Genomic DNA, 23,901 nt, shown 5'->3' with positions numbered 1-23,901 from the left:
GCATGCATTAGTACAAAAACCACATCAGTGGTTCAGCACATTTCTTTGCTGGGCTGAGAGGAGAAAAATAAGAGCAGTGGAAAGCTCCCACGTCCAATGAAAAGTCCTGCTGGAGCTGCCAGTGCTTCAAAACAGTCTCTAAACCATCTGCTCTATGATCACCTCATTCAGAACCAATAAGATATACTGACGTCCACCACCCTCCTTCCAAAACACATATTTGCAGGAAAATGCCCAGAAAAACTTTCACCCACAGGGAATTGTCTCCAGGTGCAACTGTGTTCTCTTCCTTATTCACATACTTGTTTTCAGCCATTCAAAAAACATGCACTGGATCGAAACCATCTGCTGGAGCTTGAATTCACAAGCTGGCATAACACATCCACCAAGAAATATGTATCACAGTCACTATGGCAACATGTTTCCAAGCACCAAACAAAACAAATCTGCATCAAACCATATAAGGGGAAATCAGCATTAATGCTTTGTTTGTGTTGTGTGGAGTTGATCTTCTAAAATCTACCAGCTACTAATCTAGGGAAATGAGAAGTGTAATCACCCCGCCCAATAAAACTATAAGATGCGTAGTGAGTTTTACACAGGTTTAATGCATGGAATCTGTGTTCATTTTTATAGTTCCAATAATCCTGTCTTTTTTTCGATAATGCAGAGATGGTGGGTGGAGCAGACATCGTAATCCTGGACTGGACTTCGAGGATTAGGCTGAGATTGTCTGGACAGCACAGTGGGAGCAGATTGAGGCTGTTTTCTCACACATGCAGTCTCAGAAAGAGCTCAGGGGTAATTAACGATTTGAACTGTGATTGGTCCATTTTGTTAAACTTCTCAGGATTTCATGTATTGTTACTCACTCAGTGCAGTTTTGAGTTTATGCCCCATGGGTGACCCTGAGATTCCAGACCACACATACAGTGTGTGGTCTGAAAAAGACCGTTTATAGCCCCCAGATTATATAGACAGCCTAAAAACAAGCTGCTCTTGCACCTCCTTGTTAGGTGTAGTACAATCCCAACAGGTTTTCATTCATGTCAAGCTTTAACATTCAGTTCAGTACAAAGCACATACAGCTGAGAGCTCAGCAGCCAGTAATTCATCACTGAGCTATCAGATTACAGTTGTTTATGTGACTTCTGCTGTTTTTGCTGAGCTTCACTCATGAAATCTTTATCAGTCTCATCAGTGTAGTCACTTTCACTTTAGTCAGTTTCTTTTGTACATGTAAAACCTGTGGCAGAAATATAGAAACAATGAAACCATGAAAAGAGTTAATGTGGATTCAAACTTTACATCTACACGAACACATCGACATTTAGACCTTTTCAGCTTGTGATTTGGGATGTTAATATTAATGTATAAGACAAGATTTTCTTATAATATAGTTCGGCCAAATTGTTCACAATGTTCAACATGGCCAGGGGGCACCGATGCAGAAATATCAAAACATTACAACATCATCCCTGACAGAGAAGAATTTAAAGCAACAGCAGTGTTTGACACATAGGCAGCAAAGTCAGATAGACAGTAGTATGACTTGTTTCTTGCCAGGGCCTGTTGTCTTCCTCTTTGACACCTGTTAGAGCCTGAGGGTGCGAGAGCTGCCATTTCGAAGTAAACCAGGTCATGAAAATGATCAACAACAACTGCTGGAGTGTGTCTTTATTGAAACACAGAAGCACAAACACATATGTAACCTTTTTCTTTTGTAACCGGGGGTTAAAGTGGGTTGGATATAGATATTCTTATTTAAACATTTCATGACACCACTCATACCCTTAACATATCCCTTCTCTACCTCGTACAGATGTAAATAAAGATACGGTGGAAACTTGAAATTAAAATCTGTCGTCTTTATAGTTTTAAAGTCAGGTCTTGGATCAACACAGAATGTTTTTTTGTGAAACATCTTCCTAAACTAGTTGAAGTATACTAATTTTGTGTTATTCAAAGGTTGCATGAAAATACTGCACTAAAGAGTTTGGAATAGTTCGGTGCAGGATAAACTGGTAGGCTGTGTTATGGTGAAATCTGATCAGGCTTTGATGTTCGTGGTCAAGAACAGCAGACATCAAATTATGTTTAAGGTAATGATGGTGATTTGATTCACTCACCGAAAGCAGTCAGTATCGGAGTAGCAGTACAGTTTAGCTAATCATAGCCTGCAAACAAAGAAAAATACACTGGAACTCACAAAACATGTTATCATGTGACGCCTAATATGATTTTCCTCACGCTGCACTGCACCAAATCCCATCTTACTCCCCGGTTCATAATGTGATATAGTCATTAAAATTTTGCAAAATTAAACAATAATTAAACCTTAAAAGGGGGGCATCTAAATTAAACTGTGATTTGCCTGGTCCTGAAAAGCTAACAGTGGTTCAATCAATTTGTTCTAGGAACAGAGGAAAATTCAGCTAAAGCCCTCCAGGCGTGAGGTTTCTTTAGTCTCTCAATCATATGCTGACAAGTGGGTTAAAATTTGGTTTACTGGTTTGCTTGAATATGAAAGTAGCTTGCTTGCTTAATAAAACTGCCATCTCTTTGTCGCCTGTTGGGACATGTCTGCTGTGCACAGCACAAAAGATGTGAGGGCATGACATCATCAGAACTTTCTGCCTCTTTAAGCAAAAAGGCCCAAGATAAATGGTTTACCATAAACATGCACAATCCTCATCAAGCAATTCCTTAGATACGTTAACCTCATTTTACATATTTTAAAAAAAATCAAGGGGTAAGACTTGTATGGATAACTCAAAATAAACAAATCTGTATTTTTGGCTGGTTTTACTGTTAACTGGCACCTTGATAATCAAAATTATTATTAATCAGCCAGTTGATTAACTATCATCAAACATTAAAGTATAAAAACGGCATCGCAAATATTCTGTTTGAGCAGCAGATTTAGGTCACCAACATAATCTCTGTGGCAGATATCCATGTACTGTGAACTGTGTCAGCTGCATCATCATCATCATCATCATCATCACCATCATCATCATCATGGTGCTGCTGGTGGCTGTCAAATCCACTGACTCATAAACACCCACCACTTTGCCATGTCAGCATATCGTAATGTCAGTGTGTTTGTACATTTCATACTGACAAATGGCTGCACAGACAGTGCTTATGTGCATGTGTGCGAGAGAGGTTTGTGTGTGTGTGTCTGCCAGAGCGTCTGTGTGTAATCAGAAGAGTGTTTGCACATGTTTTTAAAGTAAGCAGACCTACGCAGTTTATAGCCCCCTTCTTAACCACATCACACAAGCCACCTCGCCTGTGCCATGCCTGTGTGTCTCTTCACAGGTCTTTTTTGTTTTCTGGAGAAACTGCAGTTGAGATTTCAGAAGAAGTGTAACCTCCAGCGGAGAAAGGAGCTGTGCATCGTGCGTTCTTGCAAAAATCTGCGGGCCACTTTGATTAGTAATTGCAAGATATGCTACATGTGAGTTTGAATCCACCCACTTCACTTTTCTCACAGATACACAGTAAACAAATGCATGGTATACACTCAATACCCACAGAGGATGTATAAGATGACATACAGAGAAAAGATATTTAGACTAAAACGATGCATAGAACCGCATGCTTGTTTATCGCCCATTTCCAAATGTTTTCCGCTCTTCTTTCAGCCTCACATCTACAACCGCATGCGTCACGGCTACTGTAAGACAAACACCTATTATCCTCGAGAGACTGTTGACTCAAATCTACCGGTAAGTCCACTCGAAGCCCTGGAAACACTCGTTTTGCAATGGCATGTCTCTGCCTGCCAAACACAAAGCCGATAGCATCAATAAAGAAAAGTCACCGCCTCCTTGTTGCCACTCAATGCAGGCACTTATCTGGTTGATGGATCCCAGAAAATGTGTATATGTAGTTGTTTTATTTGTTGATACAACCCTACATCAGTAATCTGATTTTTTGGCAAATCTTTCAGGTCTCAAGAATTTCTATGACTAGTTGACTGATTGTTAGCAGTTGTATCTGATATATAATAAACATGAAGGATTTCTTTCCTTTCATAATTGCTACTGTGGCCTTTTTAAGGATGTCAGAGCTAACAGAGTGCGACACAGAAATCTAGGCTACAAAATACAGGATTTGAGAAACATTAAAAGATTTCCATGGTAATCTGTGTGAAAGAGGTTAAAGCTTTAAAAAGTGCTGCCTTCTAAGTATGATTAGTATGTAGCTGTCATTCTGCTTTCTCCGTCTTATCACTCTCTGTTGGAAACACGAGCTGATGTCTCTCCAACTCTTCTCGTGTTTTTTCACGGCAAACTTTCTCACAAGCCTTTCTGTTCTCTCTTTCTCTCTGTTGTGTTTTTCTCCCCCCCCCCCCTGCACTTCCTCGACTGTGGCCTGCACGATTGGTCGGAGGAGGTGGAAAGTTGGCCAATGAGAGGACAGTTGCCAGGCAGTCTGTACCTTGTTTGGAGGCGGCTGGAGGCTCACACAGCTGTTCCATTGAAAAGCAGCAGGACATAATAACAGGGGCCCCTCGCCAGACACATACACACACACACACAAACACACACCCACACACGCACACACACGCTCGCTTCACGCACAAACACGCTCGCTTCCACAAAGGCACACAATGCAGGCTGAATTGAATTCTGTGGTCTGAAAAGTTAACTGCGCTACTTTTTCTGTCGACATATGTGTCCGTTTAACATAACAAATGTGGCATACATGTGCTTAGCAGTTATTTTGAGACATTTTTCCCGAGTTTTGTCTAGTCCAAATGCGATGTTTATTTTCTTTTGCGTGCAAAAGTTTGCTCTTGGGGTAATACCTGGCTCTTTAGTGGCAAAAGTTTCTGCTATGTTGACCATTTATTGATTAACTTTGTTTTTCCTCTCTTGGGCGAATTTTTCGGAAAAAAAAAACGTACTAAAACAAGCTCTTGTATGTCATAGATCATCAGCGCTGGATGCACTGTTTTTCATGCTGTACTAACAGAGGAAACCACAAAAAGAAAAAAGAATATAACAGCGATGTTGTGTTTCAAGGTCAACGACTTGTTTTGCAGTGCTGCAGCGTACCTAATAACACTGGAGAATTGTTAACTGGGCCCAATGACCCACATCACCCGGCAAAACACTGTGGATCCATCTGTCTCTGTGTCCCGCTTTAACAATACAACTCCTTTACGCTGTGTGCACTTTTTTCCACCCACATTTTTGACACCTGTTCCCTTTGAGGACAAAGAATCAATCCAAGCTGCCCTTGAGAATTAAAAAGATTTTAAAAAAAGCATATACATTTTAAATGCACAGAGCCGAATATGTATATACATGAACTGACACATGCATTGTGCGGCATATGGTGAGCTTTTCTTGGCTGATGGCATCAATAACAGCTGTCAAAAGTGGCTTCGGTAACATGAGTCACTCTAGATGAACAAAGGGGTATTTTAAAGGACAAAAGCATCCGCTCTGCTACAGTGCTTCAGCATTGCTTTTGTTTCATCTTGCAATATGTGGTAGCCAAATGTCAAAGCTTCTTCAGATTGTTGCTTTTACACTCTATTTTTCTAAAAAGAAAAAAAACTAATGGATTGTTGCTGTTTTCTCCATGGGAAACGTCAATTTCAAGGGTGTTTGTAAAGGCCTGTACATGTGAGTCTCTGTGTGTAAGCAATCAATAGGCCTCCTGAGTTGTGTTGCTGTTATAGAGATGAGTCTTCTTCAACAAAGAAGTGGGAATGTAAAACAATTTCAAGGTTGGATGTCTAGGGTCATAAAGAAAAATCTGCTAGTATGAAATTGCTGTTCCCTCTTTTCCCACAAGTTAATGAGTTACTAATTCAAACACAGTATAAACCCATGTTGAAACCCATGTTGATGACTTTCTTTGAGTTAGCAGTGCCCTTGTCATTTTAGACCTAACTGTGCTTTGATCAGTCTGTCCTGACCGTTGATGTGATGTTTATGAAGAACTGACTGACCCACAGGTTAGATAAGCTTCATTAACACTAAAGAAAAATATGTTTTTTGCCAGGGTGAGGCTTTCACTTCAAAGGCCTTCTTCCTTCAACTTCAAATTAAAGTGTAAGGAAAGAGCCAAAGTCCTATTATAATCTATGTTTTTCTGCCTCAACCTCCTGTTTTACTTTCTGAATCATTTTTATTCTTTATCCTCATTTCTCCAATGCTTCTTGCCATGTTGACACAAGAACTAAAACAAAACCACCTTCATTTGGTGAAGCTATTCTAGGCAGGGTTAAGACAACAGTGTTGTGGGGTGCTCATGATTACTTCTATCCTTTTTGGCCAGAAGGACGAGAAAATATTTAGAAATTCTTAAAAAAAGTATGCAAAAGGATAGCTAAAGTACAATCTGTGCACTTCCTGTTTTCATGCTCATGTAAGCTCATGATTTTCCTGAAATTCCTCTTTTCTTTTTAGTGCACTTTTTATATCAGGAACACAGTCTGGAATTTTTTAAAGAACAATCCATAACCTTGAAAAATTCCAGTCACTAAAAATCATTAACCATCTACGACAATATCAGATCTTCAAACAACTGAACTGGACTAGTCAGTGTGTTAATGTTTACCTTATGTTCTTCTGCCTGATAACAGAACTGCTGACATTTATAAAAGGAATAGGAAATACACCACGAAAGGCACAACCTTCAAACTGTTCTTTTCTCAAAGTTTTTCTGCAAATTAGTTATGTTAATGAATTGGTATAATATAGCAATAAAAACATCACATTATATTTATATCCAAAATACAACAGATCTAATACTTCCAAGAAGAAGTATCGGGGTTGGTGCCAGGGGAAGAGAACTGTGCGGTCAACCAACTTTGACAAGCAGTACTTGGCTCAACTTGCTTTACTATTTCATTTAAAAAGAAAAAAAATGAGCGGCTTCATGCGCACACTTGCACTCAGACTATGCCCATAAAACAGAGGTTATAAACTAAGATGCACAGTCACAATATACAAAATAAGAGAGGCAATCCTATAATTCTATATAATAACCTATACACCGGGCCACCGTTACAGGTGACACAACAAATTTAAGGATAAACAACCTACTTTAAACCACATCATGAACGGGTATGCATAATTACAACCATACATGCACAGTATGCTCATAGTTTTAAAAGTTTAAAAATATCTGTCTCAGAGGCCATAATATGCAAAAAAGTAGACATTTTTCTCAACTGTTAGCACAGAATATCCTCACCACCTTGTGAATGAGTCTAGCACTAGCTCTAATTATGGATACTGTGGTGGTTGCATGTATGACTTGAGCAACTAAAAAATCTGTGCTAAATTTTTTTGTGAGTGAAATTCTAGTTGGCCTATTACTTCAATGATTTATTAACAAAAATTAGCAGATATGTATGTGTCTGTGTGCTAGCTAGACATGCTACTTATTGTTAGCTTAGCACTCCACCCTGTTGACCAAATGTGTCACTTCTGGCTGCAAAACAAATAAGATGGCTAGCCTACGCTAAATATGCTATTAACTGTGCTAACTTTCAAAGCTGGCAAATAGTGACCCCCAACAAATGAATGATGAAGGAATATAGCTTGGATTCATCCTATTTTTATTACACAGTCATAGAGGTGAATATATAACCACAGTATATGACCCTATACATTCAGATAGTATAGATCCAAACACATGCTAGGTTTACACAAGTAATATCATTTGCCCTTGAAGGATAAGAGTGAATGTCAGTTGTGTGTTCTCCATTGCGTCATGCACACTGCACAAATATGGGTGCGACACATTTAGTGGACAAATTGATCACAGTCTGTGTCCTTTGCCCTTTGTTAACCCCCACCCCACTGGTGCTACTGCCAGCAGACAGGCTCCAAGCAGATGGGATAGTTTGAGGGGGGAGGGTTTATTTTTAACAAGCTTGTTGTCACTCAAGACTTTTTCTTCTACTTCTTATCTCTCACTATTTGATTTTACTTCATTCTTCTCTCTCTTGGTCACTTTCTCCCTTAGTTTATGTCCTCAAGTTACACAGTATTCATGTTTGGTCTTTTTATTGTAAAAGAGTCTGTGCACTAGTAAAAAACTGGGTTGAAAACTGGGTTAATATTCTCATCTATCACATGTCCAGTTATCAACCAAGATCAGAAAAAGGTCCACTGTGGCTCTGCACAGAGAATGAACTGAAATCATACATCTTTATGTGTGACATTAATTCAGTCATATCTGTGACACACATGCAACCATTCAGACCAATACCACACCGGTCTGTGAAGCTGATCTCAACTGTTTGGAGACAAATACGTTACACATACCTGTCTTTGAGTTTCTTCTTTTCCACTAAAGCCAAATTTAAAATAAATAACTAAAAGGATAAACTTCAAACCAAGCATCTGATCATTTGAAACCTTATAGACGTAAAAATCCGTGACAAGGTTGAAAAAAGTACGATTAAAAATGGTAAATTAAAATGATATCTGAACATCTGTTTTTCATTTGCTTCTTTGGGATTTGGAGCATACAACAACAGTAAGGAGTAACTGGTGAGGCTGATGGGCGGCTTTGAGGATACACTGGGGGAACAATCATTCAACTGTAAAAGTGATTTGGCTAGGAGGCAAAAGTCCAGACAGACAGATTGTGGGGTATATCATACGCTTTGTCTGTGAAGGGGAATTTTGAAGCTGTCGATGGGAGAGACAGATAGCGAAAGGCTTTGAAATCGGTTGAAAGGGAGGAGGGGCAATGTTCTGTATAAAATATCATTTCATTTAAACACATACACGCATACAGCAGGCCCACATGCTGTACAGTGAAACACTCTCCCATATTTATAGCCTAAACAGGTGCAACCCTACGATACCACCTCCACCTCTGTTCCTTCCAGTATTGCTGCTTTTCACACCTACTCTCCTATACATTACGTCACCTCTGACAGGAAATGAGCCACTACTATTCAAGCAGCTGTAGAGACCGCTCTCTTCTTATGGGCTTTCATTTAGGTTCCCTTCCATGTCATTTATTATTCATGTGTATTAAAGTCAATATTGTTTTCTTCTCATGATCCAGAAGAACAGAACTGATCTAGACCCATACAAAACATTAAAGCCCATCTGCTGTGTTTTTTCAGTGCAGTCTTATGCAATAGGAGGCTCTTTTGGGGCAACTTGAGCAGTTATGTGTGAACATGCTGCCACTTTGTGGCCTTGCAATGCAACTACTATCAGATTGTTCTTTCACATGACATATTTTCTACACTAGAGGTCAGCATTTTAAAGGCGTGCCAGTGTGTGACCATAATAAAGTAGTGAAACTGCTTTGGTTTGGTACAAAAGGGCATAGTCCACATTTCAAGTGTTTTTGGCTTCTAGTGAGAAAACTCAGTAAAGCTGTTTCTCACATTTGGATATTGTTTTTGAACAATAACCAATTTGTAAAGAGTTTCATCATTTATTCTATCTTGTCTAGTGATGTTCTATACTCATGGATAAAACTGACTGAAAAGCATTGTTTGTCAGCTCTGCCTTTGTGTATTTTCATGACCATTTATGTTTATCTGGTTTTTTTTTAAAGATAAACATAAATACTCACATTCCCACACATAATAATGCAATGGAAAACTAAAAAGCAGTGTTCACCAAATGAGTTCAAATGATTCACGATGCAACAAAAACACATTCACAGATTATGCTCTTTAAAGACACACATATAAATAAATAAATATCTGAACACTGAAGGGGAACGAAACCATCTGTTTGACATTTGCAGTTCGTTTTTCATTATTTTTAAGATGTGTTTTATACGGCATGGGAAAATTCTGTCCAAAATATTTACAGCATTGAAAATTGGCCCTGATTTTCAGGCCCTCGCTGAGCACGTTGTGCTTTAATCCACATGATCTTAAAAATAGTGTGGTAATGAATGGTTGTTTTTGCACAACACAACTTTGTTCAGCTAAAGAAATAACACAACACAAATAGTTTATTTAACTGTTTCTATTTGAAATACACATGTAACCTGATACAGCGCTGTTCTTCTAAATGTACATTAATTCCAGTGATCGCCAGGACAAAAAAACTGCATGTGTGGAATTGTTTGTCAAATCTGATTAACAACAAAAGCACAAGCTCCATGATTTGTTGCTCCCATTGCGAGTGAGATTTCTACTTTTTTGACATTTAATGTGTTGCAGTTTTTTCAGGGTTGATAGCAGTTTAATTTATACTGAAAATAATGAGTTGCTGCCCTTATCAGCACTCATGCTGCATACCTTAGAGAGTTATTATCTCTGTGCACTGTGGGGCTAGGGCATGAGTCATGAATTGGGTTGTTTTCTGTCTAAGCTAACATTGTTGTTGTTAAGGCAAAACCTATCATGGTCTACTACAGCAAGTATGCTAGGACATCTCAGCCAAGTTCAAAATTAAACCAGACCAGACATTAATTTATTAGAAGTTTGTAGGATAAAGCCTTGATTAACCCTTCATGTCTTTATATTTTGCTGGGGAAAATAATATGCACGTGTGTTTTGTGGCAGGCTGCTCTTAACAAAATGCCTAAAGATAAAATTTTAAATCGGATCTTTCCTAAGTTGTGTGTTATCTGTAGAGAAAGGTCCATCTTTTGAGTTAGGTGATGTTTTTATGGTTGAATTATGTAAAGGTCAGTGTTAAGTGGCTTAAGAAACATTAAAACATTCCTCTAAAATGGTCAAGTACACAGAATGAGTGAAAAAGCATCCGATGTCCAAAGAAAAATTTGCTAGACCTCCAGGATACCTAGAGAGTTATTACTCTAGACCGAGTCGCAATATGATCTGGCTCCTTGGCTGCAAAACACAAGAACTGAAGGCTGCAACAAGACTTTTGTGCAGTACTGTAACCTAATGCTGAAGAAGAGAATAATACATCTAACCATTCATCATAATCAAATTGCTATCACTGGTTTTTGCACTCCTGGAGTACTTCAAAATATTAGCATATGAGTGAAAGGCCAAGCAGTTTCCAGGATCCACTTCTCACCCTTACATAACCTCTTAGATGCAAATGCCTTCGCGTGGCAGATAGTAGCCACTGTAAAGCGGCCATCACCTCTGACCCCTCTTCCTAAAGTTGCCCCATTTTCCCACTATTGATCCTTCAGATTCCTCTGACATTGAGAGTAAGTGTGACAATCCTCTTCCAGATAAAGGCATTTTAGGAGTTATTACCCATGGCTTACCCAGAGCTTATGTGTGAAACCTCTCCATACAGAGAGGGGCACTGAAATGGACCATTAAAGTTAACTATGCCGGGGTAGTGTGTGGTTCAAAGGTTGCACTCTTTCTCCTGGAGTATTCTGTTCAGTAGCTTTTAAGTCTTCTGATGCTACAGATAGACGCACGTGAGGGTCAACTGGAAAAGGCAGACAATAAGGGAATTCAGCATGATGGGTAAGCAACTCTCATACATCAGTTGAGCAATGTCTTTGTTGTGCTGTCCTTAACCTTCATTGTTTTACTCTATTATCATATTTAATGTATTATTTTACTGTATTCATATTATCCCTTTATAATTTTGGGATTCTGCATTCTATGTGTATTTTATTAATTTATTTAATTTTTTAGTTTTTTCACCAAAAAGTTATTTAAATATGAAGATGTGTAAATTGTTATTATTTGATATCGGGTTTTTTTTAGAATGTGTTTGAAGCCAGAAAGAGGTCAGACCTGTTAAAAGGGAATGAAAATCAAAACCAAGTACATGTTATGGGACCTAAAATGTAGCACACATACACATGGTCATTTATTATATTGTATTACATACAGAAGCCATTCGTAACTTTCTAGGAAACTGGAGATTCATACAATCAGTTCATGTTTTTAAACCTGTTAAGGTTTAAAAGCTACTGGTCAAAAACAAATGTTTAGCACACTTTAAATATCTGTGGCTCAGGATAAATTTATCAGAAGGGGTGAATAAGGCTTGTACAAACAAGTGCTCAAACAGATTAGAAAAGTGCCATATAAATAAGTGACAGGCCATTTATTGATTCAACAGGTTTATAAATGTAACCAGATTTTATTTTTAACGCTGAGAATGTTCTTATGACTCTTGTCTGAAATTTGTTTTACTGATATTTGTCCCTCAACAGAGAAAATAGAAATGCTGACACTCACACTTGTCCTGCTGTGCACTGTCTCTGGATTTTCACAGAGTACGTATTACATTCCAGTAAGTTAAAGCTAGAAAGTTTTTAGCAGTTTTGAGTTGACATTCTTTCAGTAAAGATAATCGTTTACAGACCTAAGCCCTGACATTCCCGTAAACACCTTTCATGTTAATTATGCTAGTTGTTGTAACGTGAAAGTGTAGCTTTTTAGTGCTTATTTAAATGTATGAACTTTCTGTCATTGCATTGTACAACAGGACTGACTTTCGCTCAGATAGACGGATGGAACAGCCATGACCAGTCTGACTTGAGAAATAAGGAGCTTAGCGATGTCTTTACATCTGCAGAGATGAGAAAAAATGGCGCCGAAAATATTACTGAGGAATCCACTCAAATGACAAAAACTGAGGAACAGAGGGGTGAAAGGAATACCTCAGAGAGGAACCCTACTAGAGAGCTTGTCGAGAAAGTAAAGACTGTGAAGGAAAGAAGGGGAGATGGACTGACTTCACAGATAGAAACAGAAATGGAGGAAAACACAGAGCGTGAAACGACCACAGCTGGCAGTATAGAAGGACTCTTTGTAAAGAAAAGTGATGAAGGGTACACCCCTGAGACATTTCTCACAAGTAGTCTTTTACAAGAAGGAACAAAAAGAGAGATCTACTCTGTACCAGACACAGCTGAATATGTAGATACAGATAAAGAGGTTGCATCGAAAATGAGAGAAAATGGACCGAGTTTGGACCCTGCCTCAAAGACAGAGACACACAATGAGAGCAGGAGACTGATACGTACTGGGGGAAAATGGAAAATAGATCATGATCATGATGCAGTGATACCAGAGGAAGCGAATCACAACAGGATAGATGTGAAAGTGAAGAGAAGTGATCAAATAGAGAGGCTAAAACAAAAAATGGTTGAAGAGGAGCAAGAAGGAGAGCTAGTTGCAGGGATCAGTCATCAGGAGAAGAGAAGAGCGGCACAAACTATAAAAGAAATAGGAGACAAGGAGAAGGGCGCAAAAAAGAGTGAGGACATAGCCCATGCAGTCTATAAGGAATTAATAGAAAAAGAAGATCAGGTATTAATTAACAACATTGCATCTCCTTTAAGTATATTTCCTGCTCAGGTAGAAAATGCCACAATTCAAATTATCATCCGTTCTCAAAATAAGCCTCCCGCTTCTCACATCTCCCCTTCACTTCCTGTCACACCCACACAAATTCCTCCAGACTCCTCTCACCCTCCCACCCTTTACACCACGGATAGTTTTCAGTCTCCTTCTGTCAATATTCACATTCCTAACTCACTCAGTCACATAACAGACTTAACAGAGAGTCTGGGGGGCCATCTCAAGCAGAAAGAAATGGAAGTGAAGGCTGGCTCAGTTATAGAAGATGTAATGGCTAAAAATGTTTTGTTGAAACCAGCATGGAAAGAGGTACAAACACACAGAGCAGAGGACAAGGGGGAAATAAACAGAGTTGTGCAACCATATGAGGAGGAATTTATCTTGTTGGTCCAAACAGCAACAACACAACCCAATGAAGCAAAGTTTTTCACCAGAGAGCCAAACTCAACATCAAAAATAAATGCAGTTTTATCTGCTGAAGTGCCTTGGCTTGCACACAAATCAAACACGTCGCAGTCGATGGGAAAATACCGAAATGTTGAACTGATGGAGAATTACACCAAACTTACAGGGAAGCAAAATAAAGCATCTTCTCCACAACTACAGCTGAACAAATCTTCAGCCAAACCACAGCTCGGAACTGCCAAAACACCTTCACCGAGGCCAGTGAAAAACAACAAGCAAAGCAAAAATAAGACCATCAAGAAGTCCAAGGAAAAGAGAAGGAAGAAGAACAATAAAACCCAAAAGCCACCAAAGAAGAAGAAAGAAATCTTACCACCAACGCAGTTTCCTTACTTTATGGACAACTATTGTCCAATCGAGTGTGCCTGCTATGGAAGGTAAGACAAAGGATACTAAAATGAGACTAAGATACCCTTTCAATATTCTTAATATTAAATCACTAATGATTCTTTAATTGTATGTGTTGTTTTTAGAGTGGTCCAGTGCTCAGACAAAGGTGTGGATAAGGTTCCTTATGGTATCCCCTATAATTCCCGCTACATCCTCCTTATGAATAACTACATCAACAGCATCCAGCTGGACCTGCTAAATCAATATGACTCTATGGAGTTCCTTGTACTAAGCAACAATCGTCTCACAGATGGTTCAATTGAGGGAGCTTTTGAAGGGGTCCCAGCTCTGAAACGCCTCTACTTGGATAGGAATCTCTTACAAAGGGTGCCAGCAGACCTTCCAGCTTCTCTGGAGGAGCTTCGTCTGGACAACAACCGCCTGACCGTGATCTCGAAGGCAGCCTGGGCATGGTGCCCTGGCCTCTTGGTTCTGAGCCTCAGCAACAACAGCCTTGGGAATAATTCAGTTCCTAATGGCGTGCTCTCCCCTCTAGGGAACCTGCGCACTCTAAACCTGGATCACAACATGTTGATCTCAGTACCTCTGGGGTTACCATTGTCAATCAAAGAACTCTATCTTAAGGGTAACGTCCTTGAGAGTTTTGGCCGAGGAGCTTTCAACGGGAAATCAGGGTTGGTGGTGTTGGACCTGAGTGCAAACAGACTGATAAACAAAGGGCTAGATAGGGATTCCTTCCTCAATACAACGTTCTTGGAAAGCATCAACTTACAGGGGAACAGACTAAAACAGGTGCCACAACACCTTCCTCTATCTGTTAAAACTCTAAATTTGGAAGGAAACTTCATATCTTCCATAAAGAAATCAGCTTTCAGAAGTTTGAAAAAGCTAGAGCACCTAGGCTTAGCATGGAATAAAATCTTTAAAGTGACAACAGGTGCATTCAGGATGCTGCCCGTACTGCACCAGTTAGACCTGAGTCACAACACACTGAAGCAGGTGCCCAGACAGTTACCTAAAGGTTTGCACTCAGTAGCACTCAAGCACAACAAGATTCGGTCAGTGCCTCGTGATGCTTTCTGCTGGGGCAATAAAACTCTCAGCGGACTTGTGAAAGTGCAGTTGGAGCACAATTTCATTGATATGGCAAAGCTGGATGCACATGCCTTCAGATGCTTACGGGGCTTCCAGGTGGTGCACTTCTATTGAGCATCTGAAAAGTTTCATAGGCTTGGATTTTTTTATGCACACAATTGAAATAAAAGTTTATAGTACTGAATCCTGCTTTGAAAGTTTTATCCAAGACCTGTGGTGAATGCCACTATTACGAGAAACCAATGATGAAACTCAAAAACAATATTTATTGTGTGTGAAATTCAGTTTATTGTGTGTGTGACCCACCAAAGTCTCAGTGTCCGACTATTTTTATGACTCAGGCTGCTTTTCCCAAAAGCCCTTATATGGTAGGAAAACATCTGTTTGCATGCAGCATGAGCAGCCTAAGGTACCTAGAACCAGAATTGTATGACTGCAAATCATCATGTTATTACTGACAGTTTTTATTTCTGGCAGTTTTTCCATGACCAACTAAAGCAAACATTATTATTTTATCCTACAGTAATTAGGTTTTTTTTTTTTAAAAAGCTGCTCTGTTTTATTAGGCTAAAAGTTAAATTAAGACTACTTATATGAAGGTAACTGAAGGGATGAAGGAATTAGAAATTAAAAAAAAGAAAAAAGAAAGAAAGAAAGAAAAGCAATTATGTTGAATGTATGTAAACTTGTTTAATTTAATTATTGGATCCAAATTTACTTTTCTTTTTAACATTGTCAGCATTGTTTTCATTTGTCCTAGTTTCTAGAATGTGGATATGTCAGATATGCTGACAGTGAGAGACTCTCTGTGGCCTATGGATTCATGTTTGTTTTGGGTAAAGTGTGAGCTCACTGATTGCAACCATCTATTCTTTCCTCTGTGTGTACCAACAATATGTTTTATGAGTCACTGAATAACAAAGATTCTACTGATTATATACCATTGTCGTGACACTCTATTCGGCTTTTCGTCTCCACTATAACATCTTACTTAACTAGATGTCTGTTTTCCTCAAATCTTCAACGAAAAAGTTTAATCATGTAAATTTGTCAGACTCAATAAAAAACAAGTTAAAATAAAGAACTCGTTTGCTGGTGTATTTGATTGTTTGTTCCTCTTTCCCTGTTTGTAACTATTCCAGCTTTCTGGTTCTTAGTGAAAGAACAAAGACAGTGTGATGGGGCAGTTTAAAGGTTCAGTCTTAGTTATCCTGTCGGTTGACTTATTGTTCCACGGTAAATACATGGCCCAAAAATGTAAATACATTCCTAATAAACTAGCCACTAGATGGCAATAATGTATAGAAGAATATTTCCAATGAGGACAGCCTTGGGGTATGTGTGCAAAACTAAAGACAGAAATGTGTTTTTACCTGGCACAAATACAACACTGTGGCAGTTTAAATGCATATGCTTCAGGAAGCTCATCCTGTCAGGAAAATTATATATTTAAGGTTATTTATGGCTTCAAGGCTCACACTACAATGGGAACTTAATGTGAGCATCGTGCACAAACACAGACAGGGGCAAGAGTCATAAAAAGATTTTCACTCTGAAGCAAATGTGTTTAGGATTTCACTCGCAAAATTTAGAGAGGATTCAACCTGACCACAGGCCTGGAAAAAATATACATGACAGAAGATAAATGAAGAAGGGGCATCTTTTCTATTAGTGAAAAGTAAGACAGAAGGCAAGAATGGGGTAAAAGCATTAGCCCACGTGGAGGTGCTTAGCACTTTTCTCCCTTTTCCTTCTTTCCCTCAGTCTAATAAGTTCAGTCAGCAACGTGGCACTGCACCCATAGGGCCTGGGAAAGAGGAGCAGGAGGAGGGGGCAAGAGGGAGAGCCGGGATGAGGGGGGAGAAAAGTAGAAGAGAGGCTGAAGGAGAGGAGGGAGGGCTCAAAGAATGGATCCAGGCTCCACTGGTTCAGTGCGTGTCCAGAAGGGAAGAGTTTTGGCTGCAGAGCTTACCAGCACCTCCTTACGGTCCAGCAGGACCCTGACCCTGAATCTCACCACCATATCTACCTGGGTCTTCTAGAAATCCTACTTATTTCTTTTTATACCTTTGTGCCTTTCTCTTCCTCCATCTGTCTCACTCACTTTTTTTTCTTTGTTGCACATTATGTTCCTGCACCCACTCACCTTTAAAACAAAGTGCATATCAATTTATGCATATGTGCATGCCTGCGCGCATGCATTTTTCTTCTCTGTACTTGTGTGGGAGTCAGATACGTCATGATCATCTGAACTGCTCCCTTGACACAGTCTGAGCCCGTGTGCTCATTTAAGCAGTTTGGCAGATGGTTGATTTGGCAGATTTGTGTACGTCGGTATCCTGTGCTCGATGCTATCTGATATTTAAGCTTATCCTAACAGGAGGAATGCAGGAGTAGTAGTAGTAGTAGTAAAAGTTGGGGCTTTGCCATTCTTTATTAAGAAAAGCTTTTGCACTGATTGATTTTCATTCAAACATGACTTATAAGGCAAAGCAATCATGTAATATTTGACTAAAGCCCCAACACCACTGACTTAAACATTCTGTCTATTTAATTTAGCATTGCAATTTTACACTTATATACAGATTTCACTCAAACAGTCCCATAGGTACAAATGCTGTGACTGAGAACACAAAATATGCAATTTATTTAATTTTTTTTTTCACTCTAATGCTGACCAAAGTCATGAAACTCCTAGAGGAATCTGACCACAAAAGAGAGAATAGGAAGACAGAAAAGAACAGACTGAACAGGATATTAAACCACACCCTAGATGTGATCCAGCCAGACAAAACACACAGGCTGACTGGACTGAGTTGTGGTACTATTCAGCTGTTCAGTCTTTTCCTTTCCCATATTTGTAAAACTTATGAAACTTGTATACATTATCAGATGATTTATATTTTATGCTAAAAGTTTTATTAGCTACAGCAACAATTTTATGGAATACGTATAAACGAAGTGATGAAGTGTTTCAGTGATGGTTGACACTGACAGCATATCATTTGTGGCTGGCCTTTTTCACATACAGTAATTGAATGCAGTTCTAAGAAAGACACACATAAAGAAATCATTTTTGCTGTGTATATGTGCTGGGTTTAAGGGTGTCTTGCACAAAGACACACATACACATACACACCCATCTCTCTCTCTGTTTATCTTGCTGTTCGGCACTATACAAACCAATGGCTGAATTCATCCCCTAAGCCGAGCTCAAACTCTAGACTCCACTATAATTCAACCCCTGTCAACCCTTAACCTTAAATCAAAGAAAAGATGAATCCTAACTCTAACCTTAAGCCCAGACTCTGAAGATAAGATTGACCAACACGACCTCAGTTCTAAATCTCAAACGTAATCCTAAAGAATATAAAAGTCCTCGTGGAGATTCAAATGGCAGCTCGGTCCAAGCACGGTGACATTTCAAAAGCCAAAGGTAGGTGGCGCTTGAGTTAGCCCGGAGAAAGGGAAGGCAGAGGGAAGTAAAAGAGGGAGGGCAGCAAGTGAAGGAGGAGGCGATACAGAGAGAAACCATGGGAGCCAGAGGGACCTCTAGACACACACATACACACAAATTCAGCCCATCATATGGCTCTGCCTCAGGCCTGCACTAACAATACACACAGGCATGAGCACAGAAGTCACACACGCACATATACAAAATGCTAAATTGCTCTGCACCATCAAATTTTAGTTACACAAAGCTACTAAGGAACATTTAACGAAGGCACCCATTGCAGGGCATTCATTACTAACACATGTGTGCACACACTGTGCACATATGTTACTCAGACTCCACAAGGGGGCCTGTAAATGTTTATCTTCTGGAGCGAGACCGAACATCTTGATCTAAAGCAAAGCACAGTGGTATAAGCAGTCGTTACACTCCAAATGGGCCACATAATGTTATCTAAAGTAATTCATTTGTTGGCCAGTTTGAGAAAGCAGAGAGTGGTTTAGGTAGGATGAGGGAGTCTCTAGAAATGTCACACAACAGATAAGAAAACTTGCAGCAGGAAAGGATTTCCTCTTCTCTTCTTTGTTACAGTTGAAAACGTGTCTTATATTTGCTATCATTGATTTAACATTTTACTACTGGCATTAAATCCACCTGACACAGGCTTCTAACTAAAAAAAAACTTTGCAGGGTTGGAGTATGCAGAAATATAATTGCCTGTGAGTTATTCCCAGCCTATAAGTACTCAGGAAACATGCTCACAATAACCTGATTTATCAAGTCTTCTTTACGTGTTCTATCCCAGACCTAAAAAGCTGGTTGACAATTCATTTCACATAAAATAAATCTTCCAACTCAGTCTCCTAGCATTAAACTTGATGGTTGTTTATCATCAAGTCAATGCCTGTTTAGCTTTCAGCTTTCCTGTAGCTGGCCATTTGTTTGAAGGTGTTTGCACAGGGATTCATGCAAATAGCAATTACTGTACGTGCATGGAGCCAATCAGGGGTCCCTATTCTCTATTCACAGTGAGGACAACTTTGATCTTTTCCTCCCTTTTATCTCTGCCAAATAATTAATAAGCATATTCCATTGCATCTTACATATTCCCTCAGCCTTTTTAAAGTGATCCATATGATCCTTCCAAATAAAAGTAGAGACAGCACGGACTTGTAAAGTTGTCCAATTTCCAAGCTGTTCTGTTTTTTGAGAATTGTAAAATCACCAGCCAGTAATCTCCTGCAGGATTTCCCAGAGCACACAACTTTAAGACCCCGTAAATCTGGTTTTGGAGCCAATCAAAGCACCTTGTTTGTCTCATTCCCAGTTTGAGGAGCAATAAACAGTCTGACTTCATATCCATTCATCGAAATAAGTTTGAAGACATTAATCATTGCTTACTATTACAACAGTGATAACTGGGTTTTATCCAAAAGGACCTCCTGGAATTGGTGTTTGTCAAATAGTCATGCATAAGATACAAACCAACCATAAGCCACTTTCGCACAAATACTGCAGCTTCCAAAATTTGTATTATCTGATGCAGATGCAAGGGAGAATTAAAATATCTGACACAGATTAAACTCTTTAAGTTGCCAGCTCACCAGTCGAAGGTCCATGTGAGAATATTGCAGGTACATTCACTTGGATCAATACCAAGTGAATGGGTGCCATGCTCAGCCTCTGCTTGCTCTAACCAGGCGGCACCTTACCTAAAACCATACTGAGTATTTCCAGTATTTGGAATGCAACCAACCTAGACTATTTCATGCTTTGCCCTTCATGTTAGAAAGGGCATCTGCAAGCAGCTAAATATGCAATTTGAAACATACACTTATTACATACGTATACATATTTTGTTTCCAAATGTGACATGGCTTTACTTCTTGTAATCTTTTAATCCTGGACTCAGACCAGTCCCATAACTATGATAAATATTGAGATTTGAATACATATTATAATGCAAATGTGGAAATATTTATTCTAAAGCCCAGCTACATTTTCTACATTTCTGTGGTCTAAATCCATCTTTTTAGGTGTCTCAGAAGTCTGTTGTGCTTGGTTCTACATCAGCAGCGATAATTTATTCACCAAAGCCCACAAAGCAACCTAAGAATGCACCTTTGCCTTCAGGCCTCTAATTCAGTAAAGAGGCACTAACACTCACGTTTAGTTCATGAACTGGAATCTAACTGAACTGACTTGTGTGTTTTCTCTTGGTTCAGTCTTGGGTTTCGATCATTAGGTTGGTGAGTCAAAGGTTAATCAAATCAAATCAAAATCAAATCACTTTTTATTGTCACATCACATGTGCAGGCACACTGGCACAGCACATGCGAGTGAAATTCTTGTGTGCGAGCCCCACAAGCAACAGAGATGTGCAAACACAACAACACAAACGAGCAAAATACAAGAATGGCCAACCTGAAACTAATAAATATATGTACAATATATAATAGTGTATGCATTTCTGGATGTGTATACTAAATATTTTCCTACGTGTGTGTGTGTGTGTGTGTGTGTGTGTGTGTGTGTGTATACACATTTTTACAAATTAAATAGTAAAAAAATAAAATAAAATAATAATAATAATAATAAAATATATAAAATATACAGAGTTGAATATGTGCAAAACAAGTGGCATTTATATACAGTGTGGAGTGCATAATGTTGAAGTTCCAGTAGTGAAGCTGAGGTGTCTATGACGTGTTCAGCAGTCTGATGGCCTGATGGAAAAAGCTGTCTCTCAGTCTGCTGGTACGGGACCGGATGCTGCAGAACCTCCTTCCTGATGGAAGCAGTCTGAACAGTTTATGGCTGGGGTGACTGGAGTCCTTGATGATCCTCCCCGCTTTCCTCAGGCACCGCTTCCTGTAGATGTCTTGGAGGGAGGGAAGCTCACCTCCAATTATCCGTTCAGAGCACCGCACTACTCGCTGGAGAGCTTTGCAGTTGTAGGCGGTGCTGTTGCCATACCAGGTGGTGATGCATCCAGTGAGGATGCTCTCAATGGCACAGCGATAGAAGGTCCTGAGGATGCGGGGGCTCATGCCGAATCTTGGACTTAAACCTGACTCTTGGAAAATTCCTCATTTTAAATTGAAAACCTGCTGAGCTTTCAGGTGTAAAGTAAATGAAAACAAGTCAAAACCACAGACAGGATGCAATGGCATTCCACTTGGTGCATGTAATATAGTTTAAAGACTTCATTAGGGGACAGACGTTTAGCAGCTGAGTCATAAATGACAAGATTTGTGCCGATCATGATACTCGGCAACCCATCAATCCATCTACGGTTCCAGTGATCTTCTGTGTCACACTTTTTTATTGGTTCTGAACCATATGTCTGCCATCAACATGGGAAATCTATAAACCAGGTCACCCTCAGGAAGCATGTTGTTTGTTTCTCCAGCTTCCTGTGTGTTGGCTTTTGACATGGGCTTCAAACAGGTTTGTCTGAGGCAAATCAGGTCACAAAAAGCAAAAAAAAAAGAAAAAAAAGTAATTCAAAGAAACCTTAGAAATATCATGGGCTAAAAAAAGCCAAACAGTGACAGCTGGCACTTTAAATAAATAAAGATCAAGTAGAACATGGGGTTTTCCATGGTAGCAGACATTACCTAAGAAATTGTTTCCCCACCCCAATTTTACTGATGTCTGTTTTGAATGTCAATGAGCAGAAAGTACGACAGACAAAGCCAGTGGTTTTATTAAAGGGCAAGTAGGGAAAGAACTACTAGGAACTCTCCAACGCCACTTAGTGACATTTTTCTGGACCTAATCCATAACAGCACTATATTACATGACGCAAATACATTCAAACAGTAGTCAACAAATCACCTGACACCACAAATCATCACCCAGCATTAAAACATCTGATAACGCTGTTTCTCCACTTCCTGTTTTGCCTCTAATCTAACAGCTGTAAAGTAAATTAGTAACACTAGCAACAAGATGTTAAATTAGAGGTAAGTTCATTCTCAGCAGGTATTACACAGCTTTAATGTCAACAGTGGGGGTTGTGACACACAATTGGATGTTTTAAATAAGAGGCAAGTCTAAACACATGACGATGTGACGCAGACGTGGAGTAGAGCGGTGTGTATAGACACACGATTGGTGAGTGCTCAAAAACACTGTCAGAGCTAATTTATCTCCCTCGCACACTTCGGTGAGATTAACAAATGTGCCACTGCACGAACAAAAACATGACTGACAAATTAGATCATCTGATTATGTTAACGTGACAGCAAGATGAGTTGGCTGGATTTCAATAATCAGTTCACCCCTCATAGCAGACATTACAGTCAAAGAGTGACTGGCAGAAATGATTCAGACATTATCTGTGTTCCCTGCAGTGTTATTGGCACTTATAATCTAAGTGGCATCAACTATTTTTATGTGAGAAACACTAAGGATCTAAGGATAACCATACTGTTCAAAGCTGTACTTGAGCAGCATCCTAATTGGTTTTGCATGTATTTTTCTCATAAAATATCAAATAGGTTATAAATTTGAACCCAATAAAGAAAAGACAAGGATTAGCACGTATAATTATGTTTGTCACAAATATCATGGCAATCAATCAAATTTAAAGTTTATTATTAAGTATTCATGTTAATATTTCATTAAGACCCCAAAATAATCGTTGCCATACACTATGATTCATTTCCTTACAATCCATAAAAATGTTGTGTATGTTTATAGACTTGCTGGACACTTTCTTAGGTACATCTTGTTAGTACTAAGTTGGACCCCCGTTTGCCCTCAAAACTGCCTTAATTCTTCATGGCATACATGCAGTAGGCTGTAAACAATCCACAATCCATGCACATCCTTGATGAATCTCTTGTTCCATCAGATCCCAAAGGTGCTCTGTTGGATTGACATATAGTGATTATGGAGTACTTTAGTACTCAGGGCTGTGTGTCGGACAGGGTCGTCTGCAGTACGGGGGCCCCACAGGGAACGGTTCTGGCTCCGTTCCTCTTCACCATCTACACTGCAGACTTCTCCCACAATTCCACCCAGTGCTTCCTGCAGAAGTTCTCTGATGACTCTGCAATAGTCGGCCTCATCACTGATGGGGACGACAAGGAGTACAGAGGTCTGACCCAAGACTTTGTGGACTGGTGCCAGCTGAACTACCTCCAGATCAACGCCAGTAAAACCAAGGAACTGGTGGTAGACTTCCGCAGGCACAAGCATTCTCCACTGCAACCACTGAACATCCAAGGTATGGACATTGAGGCTGTGGACA

At 39.4% G+C, this 23,901-nt stretch overlaps 1 protein-coding gene and 1 long non-coding RNA gene across 3 annotated transcripts; both read left to right on the top strand.

Annotated features, from left to right (window-relative positions):
- The first annotated feature begins 458 nt into the window (after window positions 1-458).
- Window positions 459-6,748, top strand: LOC147310310 (uncharacterized). Its single transcript, XR_015125672.1, has 5 exons — window positions 459-587; window positions 671-801; window positions 3,325-3,463; window positions 3,651-3,734; window positions 4,405-6,748. It is a non-coding gene; the product is annotated as an uncharacterized LOC147310310 (long non-coding RNA).
- A 3,611-nt stretch (window positions 6,749-10,359) lies between these two features.
- LOC147310309 (uncharacterized) lies at window positions 10,360-16,235 on the top strand. 2 transcript variants are annotated; one of them, XM_086268977.1, is made up of 3 exons: window positions 10,360-12,183; window positions 12,396-14,115; window positions 14,212-16,235. In XM_086268977.1, exons 1-3 carry the CDS (start codon window positions 12,132-12,134, stop codon window positions 15,296-15,298), a joined length of 2,859 nt encoding a protein of 952 aa, XP_086125103.1. In that variant the 5' UTR covers window positions 10,360-12,131; the 3' UTR covers window positions 15,299-16,235. The 2 variants fall into 2 exon arrangements, with proteins under 2 accessions (XP_086125103.1, XP_086125104.1); XM_086268978.1 differs by lacking the exon at window positions 10,360-12,183 and having other exon boundaries at window positions 12,365-14,115.
- The last annotated feature ends 7,666 nt before the right edge of the window (window positions 16,236-23,901 follow it).

Source organism: Aulonocara sp. 'chitande type north' Nkhata Bay, linkage group LG17, assembly GCF_057382095.1.
Source record: "Aulonocara sp. 'chitande type north' Nkhata Bay isolate Kocher_YH1m ecotype deep benthic linkage group LG17, A_spYH_male_GT1.1, whole genome shotgun sequence".
Classification (NCBI taxonomy): domain Eukaryota; kingdom Metazoa; phylum Chordata; class Actinopteri; order Cichliformes; family Cichlidae; genus Aulonocara; species Aulonocara sp. 'chitande type north' Nkhata Bay.
The sequence above is the reverse complement of the archived record's forward strand: the minus strand, read 5'-3'. Positions and strand labels throughout refer to the sequence as shown.

Excerpts from the sequence above, each read along its gene's own strand:
- LOC147310309 (XM_086268977.1), top strand. The coding sequence starts at position 12,132 with ATGCTGACACTCACACTTGTCCTGCTGTGCACTGTCTCTGGATTTTCA. Across the intron at positions 12,184-12,395 it reads TGTCTCTGGATTTTCACAGA|GACTGACTTTCGCTCAGATA; the intron begins GTACGTATTACA and ends ATTGTACAACAG. Across the intron at positions 14,116-14,211 it reads GAGTGTGCCTGCTATGGAAG|AGTGGTCCAGTGCTCAGACA; the intron begins GTAAGACAAAGG and ends TGTTGTTTTTAG.